This window comes from Quercus lobata, chromosome 4, assembly GCF_001633185.2.
Source record: "Quercus lobata isolate SW786 chromosome 4, ValleyOak3.0 Primary Assembly, whole genome shotgun sequence".
Lineage (NCBI taxonomy): Eukaryota > Viridiplantae > Streptophyta > Magnoliopsida > Fagales > Fagaceae > Quercus > Quercus lobata.
This window is the reverse complement of record NC_044907.1, coordinates 76,800,789-76,819,062: the sequence shown is the minus strand read 5'-3', so window position 1 is coordinate 76,819,062 and position 18,274 is coordinate 76,800,789. Positions and strand designations below refer to the sequence as shown.

At 34.3% G+C, this 18,274-nt stretch overlaps 1 protein-coding gene across 3 annotated transcripts in view; it reads left to right on the top strand.

The window, feature by feature from the left end:
- Positions 1-1,909: 1,909 nt before the first annotated feature.
- The window catches only part of LOC115983195 (molybdenum cofactor sulfurase), a 31,843-nt gene continuing 15,478 nt past the window's right edge, over positions 1,910-18,274 (top strand). For 2 of the 3 annotated variants that reach the window (XM_031105838.1, XM_031105837.1), the window contains exons 1-15: positions 1,912-2,221; positions 3,858-3,956; positions 4,634-4,692; positions 4,973-5,133; positions 5,327-5,481; positions 6,299-6,425; positions 7,999-8,101; positions 8,198-8,243; positions 8,778-8,816; positions 8,892-9,048; positions 10,405-10,507; positions 12,488-12,604; positions 16,874-16,951; positions 17,080-17,181; positions 17,695-17,794. In XM_031105838.1, coding sequence (XP_030961698.1) covers positions 2,110-2,221; positions 3,858-3,956; positions 4,634-4,692; positions 4,973-5,133; positions 5,327-5,481; positions 6,299-6,425; positions 7,999-8,101; positions 8,198-8,243; positions 8,778-8,816; positions 8,892-9,048; positions 10,405-10,507; positions 12,488-12,604; positions 16,874-16,951; positions 17,080-17,181; positions 17,695-17,794 — 1,558 coding nt within the window. In that variant the 5' untranslated portion in view covers positions 1,912-2,109. Of the gene's footprint in view, positions 2,222-3,857; positions 3,957-4,633; positions 4,693-4,972; positions 5,134-5,326; positions 5,482-6,298; positions 6,426-7,998; positions 8,102-8,197; positions 8,244-8,777; positions 8,817-8,891; positions 9,049-10,404; positions 10,508-12,487; positions 12,605-16,873; positions 16,952-17,079; positions 17,182-17,694; positions 17,795-18,274 lie in introns of all 3 variants that reach the window. The other variant, XM_031105839.1, reaches the window with a different exon arrangement.

Below are 18,274 nucleotides of genomic sequence, written 5' to 3'. Positions count from 1 at the left end.
AAAAAAAATCTAAAAATTATCATTTTTCATGTATGTCTCGCAACTAAAGAATGAACCACTGGTTTTTTATTTTTTATTTTTTTTATTATTGTTTTCTCTCTCTTCTGTCCCTCACATTTTTTTTTTTTTAAACCCTAACCTACTATTTTCTTAACACAAGCATGTATTGCTTAGGATTGAATGTACTCTTATTTAATTTGTCTATTTCAGTATAATAATCTACTTTTATTCTTAGCTTTTTTTATATACTCACTTTTTAAAATATCCCACATCAGATTATCTATTTTACATTATATTTTATTAAAATATAAAATTTTCTTAATTTTATCAACTGTTTTTTTCTTAACTCTCTTTTTCTTCATTCTTAGGGCCCATTTGATGAATGTATTTAAAAACTGAAAATTATTGTTTAAAAACATGTGAAAATACATGCGGGTGAAAAAGTGTATGAAAATACGTGTAATGTTGTTTAAAAACTGAAAATTGTTGTTTAAAAATACAAATCAAACACCCTCTTAGCCTTGGGATCGTAAAGTAAGAAATGCAAAATAAACAGTAGCAGGTTACAAACTTTGGACTTGATTGGCTAAGAGCATCCGCATTGGGCTTGCTATATGCCAAATGTAAGAAAAACACCAGCAACGGGAAGGCCATATGCTAAAATGCTAAAAAAATTTGACATATAGCTACAGTACCATCTTAAATGTAAGATGGTACTGTAGCTGAATGGTATAAAAAAAAATTATTTTTTAATACTTTTTAACCCGAGAATTTCTCTCTCTTCCCTCATTATTTCTCTTCTTTTCTCTCTCTTCCTTCTCTCTTTCTCATTTGCTTTCTGCTCTCTTCAGACCCAAACACCATCCTCCTCCCAACATCAACATTACACATCACGGTGGTTCATTTTTTCTGGTGGGTTGTGATCCAGTAGGTTTTGTGGGTGTTTTTTTTTTTTTTTTTTGGCTGTGATTGGTGCTTAAAAAAGAGGTGGGTATGGCTGAAGTGGGTTGTGGGTCGTGGTTGGGTCCGGTGTTTGGGTTGTGGCTGAAATGGCTAAAGTGGGTTGTTGGTCGTCGGAGATCGCCAGTGTTTAGGTTCGGCGAGGTCATGGCAAGATCAGCGTGGGTCACCACATGGTTGGACTCTGGTTCTTTTGGGCTCTGCCTTTTTGATGCCTTTTTTTTTTTTTTTTTTTTGTTGTAAATATGGGTTTTTGTTTTGGTGGGATTTTGGTGGGTAGTGGTGGCGTGGTGGGCATGGTGGAGGCGCAGTGGTGGTGACTGGGCAGTGGAGGTGCAGTGTTAAAGGTTGAGGGAAGGTGAAGGAGAAAATTGGGAAAAAAACAAAAAAGGAAAAAATATATTTTATTGTGTAGATATATTATTTTAATGAGTAGAATAGGAAAATAAAAGTTGGAATGCTGGATGTATTGTAAAATGATATTGTATAATTGATAAAGTGGCATTTTGAGATGATAAAATGGGATGAGAAAACATTTTCAGATGGAGATGCTCTGAGACTTGCTTTATCTCTTTAACTTTTTGATCTCACTTCAAAATCAATTAAATCATCATCCAGTATCCACTCAAACGTTTTATAACCCTTTTTTCTTTTTTGTTGCAAAAAGAAAACTACATGCTTTATAACTAAAAACGTAGGTTCACCCAATATCATACTAAACAAAAAAAAAGAAAAAAGAAAAGGTATTTGATACCTTATTTGGACTACATAGTCTTAAATTGTGGATTCTATTATATCAATTAGTAAAGTTTTTAATATTTGAATAAGAAATTTTGAATTCAACCCCGTCAATACTTTATTAAAAAAAAAAAAAGGTGATTTTTTTTTTTTAAGAATCGATAAACGCAACCATCTTTTTAAAAAGAGAAAAAAGTTTGAATTAAGCCGGTCGGATGCTGACCTGAGTGAAAACTGCCCAAAAAAGAACAGCCTCACATTCATTCCGCTCACGAACACAAAAAAAGAAAAAAAGTAGTCCTACCGTCCTACGTTATTTCAATTCCCACTTCTCACGTTCACACGTGATTCTCGTTCTCTCTTTCTCTAGCGCGCGCTTTCGCAGTCGTAGAAAATATCTACACCAAAAAAATGGACCCAGAAAAGGAAGAGTTTCTCAAGGAATTTGGCGCCGATTATGGGTACCCCAGTGGCCCCAAGTCTATTGATCAAATCCGAGCTACTGAGTTCAAAAGATTAGATGGTCAGATTTTCTCTCTCTCTCTTTTCAAAGAAGATTTCATTACTTTTTATTTATTGTTATTATTATTTTTTTGGTTTTAGTCAAACTTTCTGTTTGGCTGCTGAGAAAGTTAAAGAAAACTATTGCTGTAAATGAATCTAGCTGTTCATAAACAGGTTGCTTATCTACTAAACGAGCCAAGTTCAGCATAAGTTTAGGCTCCGAGTGTTAAACGAGTCGAGTTTTAAAATATAATAATATGTTTGTGAACAAGATTGCTGCCTGAGGCTTGATTAAAGTATGTATAACATTATATGTTTATAGCTAGAATGTACTTTTGTGGATAGGAGATTAGATTATGTAAGTTTGTAAGCAATTTCATGGAAAAAAAAAACTTAGATATGGGTGGGCCCACACGTGAGACCCACCATAGGGCCCACCCCTATATGAGAGAGCTCGCACTATTTTAGAACTACCTAAGAATTTTGCAGAAGTGCGTGTTTGGCATTGATTATTTTTGCCAGTTTATTTTACTATTAAGCTTATTTTTGCTACTATTTATGGGTCTTACTGCTTTTTTTGATACTATTCATAGATTTAACTGGACTATTTCAGCTAACTTTTACTTTTACTTTTACTTTCAACAAAAAGTTTTCAGTTTTAGCTAAATAAGCTGTTTCTAAACGGACACTAAGTTCATAAGATATAAGATTTTTTTTTTTAATAAGTGTAAGTTCATAAGATATAAGATATCAAATTCTTATTATTAACTTATTGAAAATACTATCCAATACAAGGTTGAGAATCTAATTTTTATAAGTTCATAACTGAGGATCTTTCTATCTAGTAATTAGCATATATTTGTAAACATGTAAACAATTTTAGTTGTAGGTTTTATTGAGTAAGTTAAACATCTTACTTTTGTTTGTGTCTTTTCCCCCATACCCGGGGTGCCTTAGCGGTGAGGGAGAGTGCTTGGACTAACTGGAAAGCCAGAAGTCTCTTATTATACTCCTAGTTGAGGCATTTGGCGATTTATCTGATGCCTGCTCAATGGGGATGTGTAGGCATCTTGGGTTTGTCCCTCTGGCTCATACTGCCGGGGGGGGGGGGGTTCCTTGTTTTTTTTTTTTTTTTTTTTTTAAAGAATAAGTTTTGCTCAAATTTGTTTAACAATAAAATGAACCAAGTTTGAACATATACTCTAGTTTGGTGATTAGGTTGAACTCGGCTTGTGTTCAAAATAAAATTAAATGAACAATCTTGAACTTTCAATCTTTAGCTCAACTTGACTTGTTTACATTCCCAAAGAAAACATAAAAGGAAGTTAAGAAAGGATTTGATTTGTGTTTTTCATATCGTTTTTGGTATCGAGAAATGATGAATTTAGCTTGATTAAAGTACTTGCTCTTTGTTTGGTTGCTGAGAAAAGTGAAGGGAAATGAATTTAGCTTGATCAAGGTACTTGCTGAGGAGTTGAAAGGAAATGAAAGAAACTATATAAGTATTTCATTGTGTCATTTTGGTTTTTTTTTGGGTAAACAAAGAAAAAAAATCAATGTTTAAGGGGGAAAAAAGACTTGCTCTATATGTGTGCTGAGAAAGTTAGAGAGAACACTAAGGAACTTAAGATAGTATTTGATTTTTGTAATGTTAGGTCTTGTATACTTGGATCATGCTGGGTCAACTTTGTACTCTGAGTTGCAGATGGAAGCAGTCTTTAGAGATCTCACCACTAATGTTTATGGAAATCCTCGTATCCTGTTATGCAAATTAAAATGCTTTTGTATATTTTTGTAAGGTTTGCAATATTAGCTGAATCTTGAATTATTGTGGAATTGCTTAATTGACTTTGTTTTTGTTGAAGTCTTTGGTAGTGTGTTGTTACCTTTTAAAATTGCTTTTGTAGCTTTAGGGGAATTTTGCCTGGAGAAGTAGCTTGAAGCCCCCTTGTTGTTTTACACTACTTAATTTTGATATGGCTATCTGCTTTTAATTTTGTTTCCATGGTTCTGTTTAGAGCCTTCGCAATAATTTGGGTTGCATTGTGATTTGAGAGAGCATACCCTATCTGTTGGGAGGGTTTGAGTAACCCAAAAAAGAGAGAGTAGTACTTCAGCTCCTACTACGGATTCTGTGTGATCAATATCAAATAAAAAACCAATTGAGAGAGAAGTGGAAGCTCTTCTTCCATCTGTGTCTTCTCTTAACTATTTCAAATTTCATAATTTAATAAAATTTTCATGGTGATGACTTGTATTGCTCCTTCCTTACTATTTTTTTTTATATAGTGTTTTCTGACCTTTATTTCAAGAATATGGGATGTTCTATTTACCTTTTTGCGTTACCCTCTTGTTACATGCAAAACATATTTGTATATTTGATTGTTCATAATTGCATTTCATCGAGTAAGCTTCCTTAATATAAGCTTAGACAGCCAAAGTGACTCTAGCTCTGCCACTTGTGAAATTGTGAGGGAAGCTCGCCAACAGGTACTATATGTTATCTTAGCAGCCTTTAATACTTTGATATCTGCCCATAAGGTTTTGTGAACATCAGACTTTCAGATTTATCATAGCTATTCTTTAACGGTTTCACAACATTCAATTTCCAAGTTATCTGCAAACATTAATGAATTCTTTGTAGATAATGGTATTTTCTCAATCAGTTTGACTGCTATCTTGTTTCAGTGTTTCATGTGTAAGCAAGTGATACTTTGTTCCAAATTCTAAAATTTCCATCAGTTGTTGAATGACCTGTTGTGAGTATCAGGTCCTTGAATATTTCAATGCATCCCCAAAGGACTACAAATGTATATTCACTTCTGGGGCATCAGCGGCACTGAAGCTGGTTGGGGAGGCCTTTCCATGGAGTCAAAAGAGCTGTTTTATGTATACAATGGAGAATCACAATAGTGTCCTTGGTATTAGAGAGTATCCTACTGTAGTAGCTTCCTTTGGTTGCTATTGAATAGGCACACTTTTTGATGCCTTGAGTATCTTCTGTATATTTTTGCTTCAATTTTTAGCTTATTAATTAATTTCCTGAATGGTCTCATTATAATTTTTTTTCTTCTTCTTTCTTCCTTATAATTCCATGGCTATGCAATCCTTATTGAAATTTTAGATATGCTCTCAGTCAAGGGGCTGCAGCCTTTGCAGTAGATATTGAAGAGACTGTGCATCATGGTGTATCAAATGGCATAGCTGCATCTGTCAGTTTATCCCAGCACCAAATACAAAGGAGAAATGAAGAAAAGTTCCTTGAGGAGGAGCTGATAGGTAGCTATGATGTTTATAATATGTTCAGAATTCATTAGAAATATTTTTGCTATTTTAAAATTTTGATTGTGCTGTGCAAAATGGACGTTAGTGTCCCTTGTCATATCTTAGAAGAACTTGTTTATACCTCGTCCAGCATATAAATTTTACATGGTTGCAATAATTTTATGGTCCTTAAAGATTTCTGATATGGATATAATGATTATTAGTGCATCTTAGACCTCTTAAAGTCTCTTCTTTTTGGTACTTTGTTTCTATGGGCTTGTACTTGGGGTTGTATGAGTTGTATTTCATTGTCTGAGTTTTTACCCTCCCTTTCTTTTAGCTCTTGATTTGGTTGTATTTTTTCCTTGTTCAGAGTGTTCACTATTGTGAACATGATGTTCAGTTTCAATAAAAGTTTTATTACCTATAAAAAATAAAAAAAATTTAGTTTTTAAAGGGTCTTGTATTGTACCATAATTTGAGTTCCATTTAGTTAATTGAAGTTATTTGTAAGTTTCCATGTTGTATAAACCATTAAAATTCTTGTAGGTGAATATCCTTAAGGTCTTTTGTGGGATTGGAATTTCTTCTTGCATAAAATTTCTGCCCTCCTATGCAGTGATTATGGCAATGACTGAAAATAAATCATTCCTAACGCTAATACTCTGTTACAAACTCTAATCTTACCTTTATATAATCCTTAGGATATTATATTGTATTTTAGTTAGAAAAATAAACAATTGCAAAATGATATGTGCTTAAGAATTCATGACCATGTACATATATTTGACACTATCTCACTTTCTTTTATCATGTACTTCACTTAATGCAGGTGATGCATATAACTTATTTGCCTTCCCCTCAGAGTGCAATTTCTCAGGTTTGAGATTCGGCCTTGACTTGGTGAAGATTATTAAGGAAGATTCAGAAAAAATTTTGGAAGGCTCCCCGTTTTGCAAGTATATAACCCATATCATGTCATGCATCCTTTAGTTAACTTAGGCCACATTCTACCATTGATATACAGAAATTTTGCAATTATGAAATTCATAACAACATAACTTGTGTATGAACTATATGAACTGATTTGGGTGTAGCTTTTGATGGATGAAGTTACTGCTAGTTTGTATGTGATTTGTGAGTAATTTAGTATACCATGTCAATGCCATGTCCATGGCTTGCTTCTGGTAAAGAGGATCATGATAAAATGGAGACCATGTCCATGAGCATAAAGAAACTAATAAGTAATAACATGCATGATGAGGTGCAAGCATGTGTGTTGTTTGTGCCTTGTTTTGTTGTTTTCATTTTATGTCCATGTCTTGTCTCTACAAGAGCTCGCAGAATTGGTGGTTGAGTCTGTGCCCATTCTAGTATTTGTACAACATAACATGTCAAATTTTATTGTTGGTCCTTGAAATTTGGGGCAAATTTTACTTGTCAAAAAAAAAAAAAAAATTTTTGGGGTAAATTTAATTTTGGTCCTTAAAAAGTTTGGATTTATTCCTGAAGTATCAGAAAGGGAACATTTCATCCCTTCGTCTATGGGGTCAGTTTGATTTTGGTCTCATAAATATGGGATGTTCGGTCTCTTAAATATGTTGGTTCAATTTTGTTCCCTTAAATACGTGGTTGGTTTGATTTATTCCCTTGTAAATTGGGTTGGGGGGACCACATTGTCCACTTTTTTGAAATTTCAGGAACCAAATCCTAACTTTTTAAATTTGAGGGACTAAAATCAAACCTAAACTAAATTTCTGGGATGGAAAGATACATACATACATACATATATATATATATATAGAGAGAGAGAGAGAGAGAGAGAGAGAGAGAGAGAGAGAGAGAGAGAGATTTTGATCTTAATGATTTTCTGGCGGACAAAATTACTTCTTGTGCAATGTTTGTTACAGTACATGGCTATATTCTATGAACCTACTAAATTTTATGTGTATAATGCTTTTATATCTTCAAACAAGAATCTTTGAATTTATATTATAAAAAAAAAGAATGATTCCCATTATTTCCTCATATTTTGAATATTTCCATCTAGGTTTATAGTTCTGCCATAATGAATGGAAATATTTATAAATGATTTCTTGACCTTTTCTTTTGATTGACTAGAAAGACTTAAAGCTATCTAAATACCATAAAATTAACTATTTTTTTTTTCCCAAAACTTTTTGTACTGCTTCTGTTTTACTTATCAAAACAAGACTTAAAGGTATCTAAAATAGTGAAATTATTTTAGATGATTTGGCTTTCTGAATGCATGTATAATGTGAAGGAAACAATAACTTCAGGTATATCCACAAGTCAACCCCTTTTGTGGAATCTTTGATCAGGCTGTGCTTGCCAAGAAACTTATGAAACTTAAGTTATAAATGTTACCTGATTGTTAGCAGATTTTATTGTTATTGTTGTTGCATCTGGATGATAGAGGAGATTTCTCTTTGCTGGTTCCTCAAAGTAATGATTTCAATAATTTGTATATCACTCATGAATGCAAATATTGTCTTCTTAATGTCATAACAGTGGGAGATGGATGGTATTGGTTGATGCGGCAAAAGGATGTGCAACAGAACCACCAGATTTATCAAAATATTCTGTGGATTTTGTCGTCATCTCCTTCTATAAGGTGTGCGATGTGTGTGTGTGTGTAGAAATTTCATCTGTAAGAAACAACTACCTTTGGATGTTGATGTCTTTTTGTCTTCATATTGTTTTTGTGAAGATATTTGGCTATCCAACTGGACTTGGAGCTCTCATCGCTCGAAATGGTAAGCATTTGATTCTGAAAATGTATAATTTTTTGAAATTATTATGTGATTTGTGGTTTGAAAGGTTTCTCCATTTATCATGTGTGATCATTATCCCATATCTATTTAATGGCATGATATGTATTTAGAATTCATTTTTTCTTCTTTTATTTTTCGTTTTATATTTTACTCCTGATTCTTCCTGAAAGTACTACTTTACAGTTACACTTACAATTTGGATAGTTAAGTAGATGATTACAGCTATTCGGGTAATTAATTTTGTCTTTAATTTAAAGTCAAAGGTGTCAGATTATAACAGAATTCCAGCTCTTGTAATTAGTTTTTCAATTGTAACAGAATTTCATTACCAATTTCAGAGCATGGGCTCAGTTATACCCTGATTTCTTGATAAGCTATTCTTGTCTAAACCCTAAGTTTCTCTCTTTCTTCTCCTATCTGAAGGTTTTAAAGATCATAATTTTATTAGGTCTATTGATCTTTGAGGGAAAAAAAAATTATTTTCCTCATTTTCTTTTTGATTATTTTGTTCTGCAGATGCAGCAAAGTTATTGAAGAAAACCTACTTCAGTGGAGGTTTGTGCTTGGGTGTATAATTGCAACCAGTATTCAATGTGGTTGTTACATTGTTTCACTATAAGAACTTTACAGGCACAGTTGCTGCCTCAATTGCTGACATTGACTTTGTTAAAAGAAGAGAAGGGATTGAGGAACTTTTTGAGGATGGCACTGCTTCATTCTTGAGCATAGCATCAATCCGTCATGGATTCAAAATTCTGAATTCCCTGACTATCTCTGCAATAGGCCGGTATGTGAAATTGGCTTCCTTTATAATGTGAATATTGTTTCTCTTGATGATGATAATGGAATTATCTTTATTTGTTTAACGAATTTCTATGTGTGCTTATTTGGTGTGGTTTATCCTTAGTAGAAAAAGAAAAAGGATATTCATGATCATCATATTTTATTTCAAAAATTTAAATAGTTTTGTTTGTGATCCTTCTCGAAACTTTCTTTTGTTGGAGATATTATAAATACCTTCTTTTATTAAAAAATACATGCAAGTACAATCATGGGATTCCATTCACTTTTTTTCTAGTGTATTGTTGGAATAGATAGCGGGAATGAGAAAGAGACTTTCATTTACAGTTTCCTATAATAAATTCAATGCAATATTTGATAATGAGAAAGTCATTCTCTCTCTCTCTCTCTCTCTCTCTATCTATCTATCTATCTATATATATACACATATAATTTAATGGAAGATTCAAAGTGCATTTCTTGCTTTAACGTATGGGAAGATACACAGGGAAAAAAGAAAGAGGGAAATACACAATAGAGAACACAAAAGAGAATAAAATTGTTGAAGTGTATGGTAATAAAACATATGATACTCTATTAGTTTAATACACAATAAAACTAGAAGAATACATAAAACATTTATTTTCATCAACTCTCACAGATAAAATTAGTTGATGGAATGAGAGGAATATGTTTGATCAGCTGGTAGTGAGCAAATTATCAATTGTTTGTTGATCAATTTTTTTTTTTTTTTTTTCAAAGAAGTTATAGCTCATCTATTTAATTGAGACTCATAAGATAATTCACGGTTCATGTGGTTATTTAGACTAGGAAGGAATAAGGAATAACTGAAGTGAGTTCAAAAAGTAACCCCGGTGAGGTTAAGGACCCATAATTTAATGCCTATTGGTTTTCCTTAGTACCTTTTCAATGTCTGTAGAGGAAGATGTGCCTTGGGTTGACAAGGACCCATAATTTAATGCCTATTGGTTTTCCTTAGTACCTTTTCAATGTCTGTAGAGGAAGATGTGCCTTGGGTTGACGTATGGAGCTACTCTTAGTACTTCTGTTGTAAATGCTGCTAGTTCTTGTAACTGGATATTGATAAATAATAATAAAAAAATCGTTATATCCCTCTTATTTAATTTACATGTCTTGTTCCCACATTTGCCGTCAGAGGTTAAGAAAAAAATGTGTGCCAACTTTTGTATTATTTTGTAATGTGCACACATAAGATTTCATGTTAGTCAGGAAAATTTATGTTCTCCTTGCCGTTTATGCTCTTTCTTTTCCTTGCTCTTTTAATTGAACATTCACGCTTTAGATTAATATGCAATGTTCTAAAGTGCATATCACCTTTCAGGCATACAGCAGCGCTTGCTACATATCTGAGGAAGATGCTTTTGGCCTTAAGGCATGAAAATGGAGCCAGTGTGTGCAAAGTTTACAAAAGTGACAGTTTGAAGGTTAGTTTTGTTTTTCTTTTTTTTGTTTTTGTTTTTGTAAGTAAAGAAAATGGAGAAAAAGTTAGTTTGTTATTGAAGTTAATTGCTAATTTTATTCAGAGAAGATGCCTCATTCTGCACCTTCTCATTTACTACAACCAAGAATGCTTCACAATTTCAGTGCTTATGATACTCTAGCTTCATATTTATATTAAGTAAAAAAGTTGGCTTGAGGATTTTGTGGGTATTATGTATCAGGTTGGGTCAGTTCTGTGGGTCTTAAGGGTTTGCTTTTGGGTCCAAGCGTTTTGATTCAGAAAACTTGGTGTGTGAATTTGGTTGGTAGCATATTGATTCTAGTTCCTTTTGTCTTCTTCCTTCTATCTTTTTTGTTAGTATTTTCCAGCCTGCAAGTGCAACCCAGAGTCTCATTGTTTAGCCTTATCCTGATCATTTCCCTTCAGAACAGCCTCAGTCCACAAGCTCATTGCTTTCCTGGTTCGTTGGTGATGAATGTGAAGGCCCTGCACCAGATTTGATATCAGAGGCATCAAGTTTTGTCTGAGTTGCGGTCCTTCATCGGTTTTGATCCTAGAGCTGTCCTATGTCTATTATAGTGTCTTTTTGATTGTTAGAGTTATTGTTATTTTTCTATTCCTCTGATGTATTATATCAGCATAGGGGTAGTCTTGTATTCTTGCTGTATCCCTATAATATAAATATGTGCTCAGGTTAGGGACTGATTGATCAAGCCCTAAACCTTTTTTACCTTTCTTCTCTGTGTCTCCCTCTCAATTCTTCTCTCTTAACCCTAATTTTTTATACTTTATAACTCTTAACTGTCATGTATTCATGCTCCAAAGTATATTGTGTCATAGTGATAGTAATTATTTAAGGCTGTCTATTTTCAAAATCCGGGTCCAAATTTATTAATAGGATGTTGTGAATATGATGCAGGAGGCAGTGAGAAGACAGATTTCCTATATTTTATTTGATTTTATGTATCAAGGGCAATTTTGTAATTTCATAATATTATGGAATGGGCTGTGCTAACAGTCTATTAGATCTTCTTTTGGGCTTTATTTTAAGTTTGTTTATTTACTTGGGCTTAGTAGTAAAAGCCTAAGGATTTCTTAGGCTTTTAAGAAATCCTAGTTCAACTAGGATTAGGTACTAGTCTTCTATTTAAAGAGTTGTAATACTTTCTATTGAGGTAGAGATTAATGAATGTTTTTAGAATTTAAGAGCTCTGCTTTCTTTTATGGTTTGTGTGATGCAACCTTCTCCGAGGTGTGATGCCAAGGAACCCTAGGAGTGATGCTTAGGAAGTCTAGGTGTGATTCCTAGAGTTTATCTATTTTCTTTAAATTTACCATTCACGGTTACTATTCACATCACTGTTTACAGTAACCCAAATCTTGATTTTCACCTTTGTTTTCATTCCAAAACCCTATTAATCCTTGTCCCCTTTGAAAGCCCTATAATCCCTATTATTTTCTAGCCTATTCCCCACCAAAACCTAACCCTAATTCTTCAAAACCCAAGCTATACTGGATCTGCCCCTGGTGTTCTAAATCAGATTTTGTTGTTCCCCCTTGTCCTACTTCAGAATATGGTTGGGTCAAGGCCAAAAACACAATTCTCTTGGCGGAACAACTAACAAGGATGCCTTATTTTACAGAATGCATGTTTTCTTCCTATTTTTTGGTTTTGTTTGTTGACATTCTTGTGAGAAGTGAAAACTAGATATCATATTCCATTTTAGCTTAAGCCAATTATACAAATTGGATTAAGATTCTTTTGGAGCTCCTAAATGATATTATGTTGTAAAGTGATCACTTTGGAATGCCTGCCTTTAGGCGAGTCACATCATGATAAGACATGTACTTATCTCAAAAACAAAAAAAATTACAATAACATATGCATATGCATGTTCTTTTCTAACTTATTCCAGAATCTGTTGAAAAAGATCTGACAAGTGTTATGGTATTTCTCCCCTAGGTATTATGTCGTGAATGGGGTCCTATTATCTCATTCAACTTGAAAAGGCCTGATGGTTCTTGGTTTGGATACCGTGAAGTGGAAAAACTGTCATCCTTATCTGGAATTCAGTTACGGGTAAATTTTTTGAAATAAACATGCATATTTATGTTTTATTCTTGTACATTACATCATATTTTAAATATATTTTTGTTACTTTGTTTTTATGATTGAATTTTTCTGCATAATAAATGGCTGAATTGATGTTTTCACTCCATAAAGATTGGGAAGATTCATTTTATTTGAGTTGCAAAAGCATATAATTGATTTCTTGAAGTAGCTTCTATCTCAAGTCGAGAACTTTTTATTTTTATAAGTAATAAAATTATTATTGATATAAAAAAAGGTCACCCAAGAATACAGGGATCAAACAATCAATTGCATAAATTACATAAATCTATTAAATTAACAACAAAAAATAAAGTGTGACTCTGCCCAGCTGACAACCAATCCAATAGGGTTCTTAAAAAGTATAACTTAAGATCAGGGATAATTCTTTCTGTATCTTCAAAGCTCCTATTATTTCTTTCCCTCCAAAGGCACCACATCAAACAATAGGGCACAGCCATCCATATATCACCCTTCCTATGGTGACCAAATCTACCTTGCCAGCAAGCTAACAACTCAATAGCAGACCTTGCCATCACCCAATGCACTCCAAACAAACCCAATACCATGGACCACAAATCAGTAGCAATAGAGCAATGAAGTAACAGGTGATTGACTGATTCCCCATTTCATTTGCACGTATAACACCAATCTGAAATTCAAACCTTTTTCCTCAAATTATCAATCATCAGAATTTTCCCCAAAGCTGCCGTCAATACAAAGAAAGTAACTCTAGGAGAGATTTTTGGTTTCCAAATGCTTTTCCAAAGGAATGGCTGATCACTAGGACCAATCAAGAGATGATAGTAACCTTGCAGCAGATCTGCAGATCATAACCCACCAATTTCTCTTTAAAATGACTAAATGTCTTCAAAATCGACAATATTATTTAGTTCTTGAAAAAACACAATTTCTTAGAAATACTCCTAGAATTTATTGATTGTACTACTAATAATTTTATTCTCAATAGTTTCCACCAATTCAGGTAGGATTTTGATTATAGTCTCTCCTATTAGTATTGTGTTAACGTAAATTTTCATGCATATAGTAGCAGTACTAAGCAAAAATCAAGATGTCATTTCCACACAGTTTTTCAAGAAAAAGACATGAGAAGGGGATGGTAAGACTTTATTTTTTTTTGATAGGTAATAAAGATTATGTTCAAAAACACTACCTTATGCAAAAAAAACATAAGGCAGAGAGAAAAATACATAGGGAAAAGAAAGAGAGAAAAGAAAAAGAAAAGGAAAGATACTAAGTACAAACGAGGGAGCTAAGGAATATAGGAAGAGAATCACTAGAGGTGAGTCCCCACGCCCTAGACCAGTCAAACAAAGTGCCACTGAAAGAGGCCAATAGCTGGTCATCCGAGCTATCCATGTCCTCAAACGTCCTCCTATTTTGCTCCCTCCAAAGACACCACGTCAAGCATAATGGAGCTAAATTCCAAATGCTAGACGAATACTTTCCAAGCCAATTCCACCAACCAAAAAGAGTATCCGCAATTGATTTTGGCAAGCCCAAGAGAACCCAAAGGATCTAAACACGAAAGTCCACAACCGATAATACTTTTTACAATGTAGTAACAAATGATCCACCGTCTCCCCATTACTGCGGCACATGATACACCAGTTGACAAAATCCAACCTTCTACCCCTCAAATTATCACCTGTAAGGATCTTATCCCATACAGTAGTCCACACAAAGAAGGAAACACGCCGAGAAGCCTTAACCTTCCAAACACCTTTCCAAGGAAAAATAATGGGCAAGGGGCTTCTTAACTTATTGTAGAACGATCGAATATCAAAAACCCCATTCTTTGTCAACTTCCATCGCATACAATCTCCGTTCTCAGTGGGAGGAAGATTTGAGCCCAAGGTACGGAGAAAATCATCCACACCACCCATTTCCCAATCATTTGGTCTCCGAGAAAAATGAACATCCCAGCTTCTCCGCTCCTCTATCCCCAACCGTTTAAGAGAAGAGGCCACCGATGCCCCTTTATCAGAGACCATCCCATACACAATCGGAAAATCAATTGAAGAGGAGAATCCCCACACCATAGATCTGTCCAAAGCTTCACTCTATCCCCCACCCCTACCTCAAAGCGAATATTCTTGCTAAAATCCTCTCATCCCATGCGAATACTTCTCCACAAGCCACATCCATGAACCCCTCTACCTAGCTTGGAAGTCCATCCCCCCCATTCTTCCCCAAACTTGAGAGCTACAACCCTTCTCCAAAGCCTTGTCTCCTCAATCCCAAACCTCCATAACCACTTCCCTAGTAAGGCTTTATTAAATGTAGTTAATTTCCTTACTCCTAACCCACAATTTTCCAAAGGTGCACACACCTTATCCCATCCCACCAAGTGTTAGCTTGGAATCCCCCCACAAGAAATCCCTTTGCAACCTCTCAATTTTATTGGCCACATGCGTGGGGATGGTAAAAAGAGACAAGAAATAAATGTGGGCGATCTGATTGTTGCTCGTCCACATTTATTTATTTATATTTTTTGGTAAGACTTTATAATAGGATCTAACTTCAAACACCCCCTGGGATGATAGTTTCCAGCACAACTTGTCCACTCCATCCCCCCTCCACACTCCAAAATATAGTAATTCCATGAAAGAGAAAACCGATTCCAACTTCCAATCTTGAACCGCTTGGTTAAAACTGATATTCCAATGGTAGCTATCCCTTGAGAAAGATAAAAGCTCTGCATAGAATCATCTTTATTGTGTTCAATACTATATAATTCTGGCAGTTCTCCTTTGGAGGATGTCCCCCACACCAATGATCTTGCCAAAATTTAATAGAAGAACCATCCCCCGCCTTAAAGTTAACAAAGCAATGAAAAGTATCCCACCCCTTCCTTATACTCTTCCACAGGAAAACCTCATAAGGGTCCTGTATGATATTAGAGCACCAGCCCCACCATATACTACCATATTTGTGTCAATAACCCTTCTCCTCAAAGCTTCTCTTTCCAAAGCATACTGCCGCAACCACTTCCCCATCAATGTTTGATTAAGAAAATCAAATTTCGTATACCTAAACCCCCATTATGAAGTGGTACAGAAACATTCCTCTAGCCAACCAAGTGATACTTAAATTCATCTCCCATCCCTCCCCACAAAAAAAATCCCTCTGTACTTTTGCAATACATCTAGCAACACTCATAGGAACAAGAAAAAATAATTATCACTTAACCATTATTCTAGCACTTTCCCTCACATGGGGTCAAATTCCTTCTTACTAAGTGGGGTTCCACATGTTGGAGACAAGGCTCAAACGCAAGACCACTTGTTTTAATACCATGATAAATTACTATTTGTCCCAAAAGCTTTATCTATTAGGAAATTGTGGATATAATCACTCCAAATATTCCATATGAAGCACGATGAACTATGTTCCATACCCTATTTCTGAAAGAATTGAGTCTACATTGCCAACATTGAAGCACTCCCACACACCATCTTCAGCACCATCCATTTAACTTGAAACACTAAAAACACAAACCCCCATAACTCCCTTGCTATTGGGCAATGCAATAGCAAATGATCAACAATCTCACCCTGTTATACACATACAATAAAAATTCACTATAAATTTACCCTGTTTAATGAGATTTCCTATATCGCATATCTTCTTCCATGATGCTGTCCACAAGAAAAAGTACTCTTGAAGGAGCCTTCACCCTCCATATTGCCATCCAAGGAAAATATGATATAGTGGACCCTCTTAATGCCTCATAGTATGAATGGACGTTATTCAATCATTTTTATTTAATTTCCAGCAATTGATGATCCAATTTTTTAATTATATATATACACACACACACTCTCACACACACTTTTCTTAGCTTTGGTATGTATTTTACTTTTTGGTAATTTTCTTTTCATATTCTTCTTTTTCATCATAGAATGCAACCAAGGTGATGATTACTTACTAGAATACGTGTAAAATGCTATCTTTTGTTGCTTACAATGGCAACACTTAAGCATGCTCTGTTGGACATTTTCACTGTCCCTAACAATGCACGTGCACTTTACATTGCTTTATTTTTTTGATGTCTTTGTATCGTTTACAAGTTTTGATTGTATGATTTGATGTCTTCTAATACACATCTAGTTCTTGATGACATGGGAGGAGCAGAATGAAATAAATGGTTCAACTTCTTAATTTTTGATAGGATGCTGATTGGTATGGTATCTCTTTGCCTGCTTTCTTGTGTAGACAGGATGCTTTTGCAATCCTGGAGCATGTGCAAAATATCTTGGCTTGTCTCACTTGGATCTTCGTTCAAATATGGAGGTATTTCTTATTTTATGGCTGATACTTGCCCACCTTTATATGACAATAATTGCTTTGTATCTGTTTCTTTGGTTTCCGCAAGTCGAATGTCTGCAATACATCCTTGACAATTGCACATTTGAGTTTAGGCTGGCCATGTTTGCTGGGATGACTATGATGTACTTAATGGAAAACCAACGGGAGCTGTTAGAGTGTCCTTTGGTTATATGTCATCATATGAAGATGCCAAGGTAGATTTTCTTTTTGCTACTGTTCAAATTTTGAGGGATAAAAAACTCTTTTTTATGGTTCTGCAGTTTATTGCATTTTCAGCGTGAGTGTGACAACATATTTTAGGTAAAAATATACTGAGATAATTTCAAGATTCATCTGATTAAAGAATTTCTTTTGAAAATATGTTGATGGCTCTCTTAATTTTAATTGGGAAATGTTAATGGATGCCCTAAGGGTATTGGTTTAGGAAATATTTTTAGAAAAATTTTATGGGAAAAGAAAAATGTAATTGATTTTTTTAACAGCTTTTTATATTTCCCATAAAAGTGGTATCAAAACTTTCCTAAAATGACCAATTAATAAATGTCCTAAGGGCACCCATTAACAGAACCCTTCTTTTTTTAATGAATTTTCAGTTGATGGCTTATTTATTGTAGATGTAAGGGGTTGCAACTAAGAATAAATTTTTTTTAAAATTTTGTTGTGCCTTTCTTTTCAGTCTTATTTTTCTTTCTTGTTATAATATGCAGAAATTTATTGACTTCGTGAAAAGTTCCTTTGTATCATTGCCAAATCCAACTGGACTTGGGTATCACTTGAGAGAAAGGTCCATCCCCTTTCCAGACAAAGGTCACCCCTCTTTGCTGCTTAATATAATATTATTATAGATGGTCTTGGAACTTCTCAACATGCTATAGCACTAAAAGGAAAAAAATATTTCTTTGTCTCTCTCTTAAACAGTTCTTAGTTGGTGTAGCCTTCCAATTAGACAGGGTGCCACATCAAGCACTAGTTTTGTATATGCTTCATTTTATAAGACGTAATTAACTTCGGTTAGGAAATTGGTAGTTAGAGAAAAATATGCTCTCTGAGAGGCCCGACTACCTCAAATTAGTCAGAAATACTGTTTTCGGTTATTTTTTACATTTGTCTTGGATTGGTATGGGTGAATTTTGCAGTTTTTTATTGAGGAAGGGGGGAATTTTTTCTCCCTTAAGATTTTTGAATAGGGAAAGTATTTCATGCAATCAGTTTTTATGGGTAAGAATGCAGCACATTGGTTAATGCATAGCTTGCAACACATTGTGATTGGGGTCAACCCCAAGCACT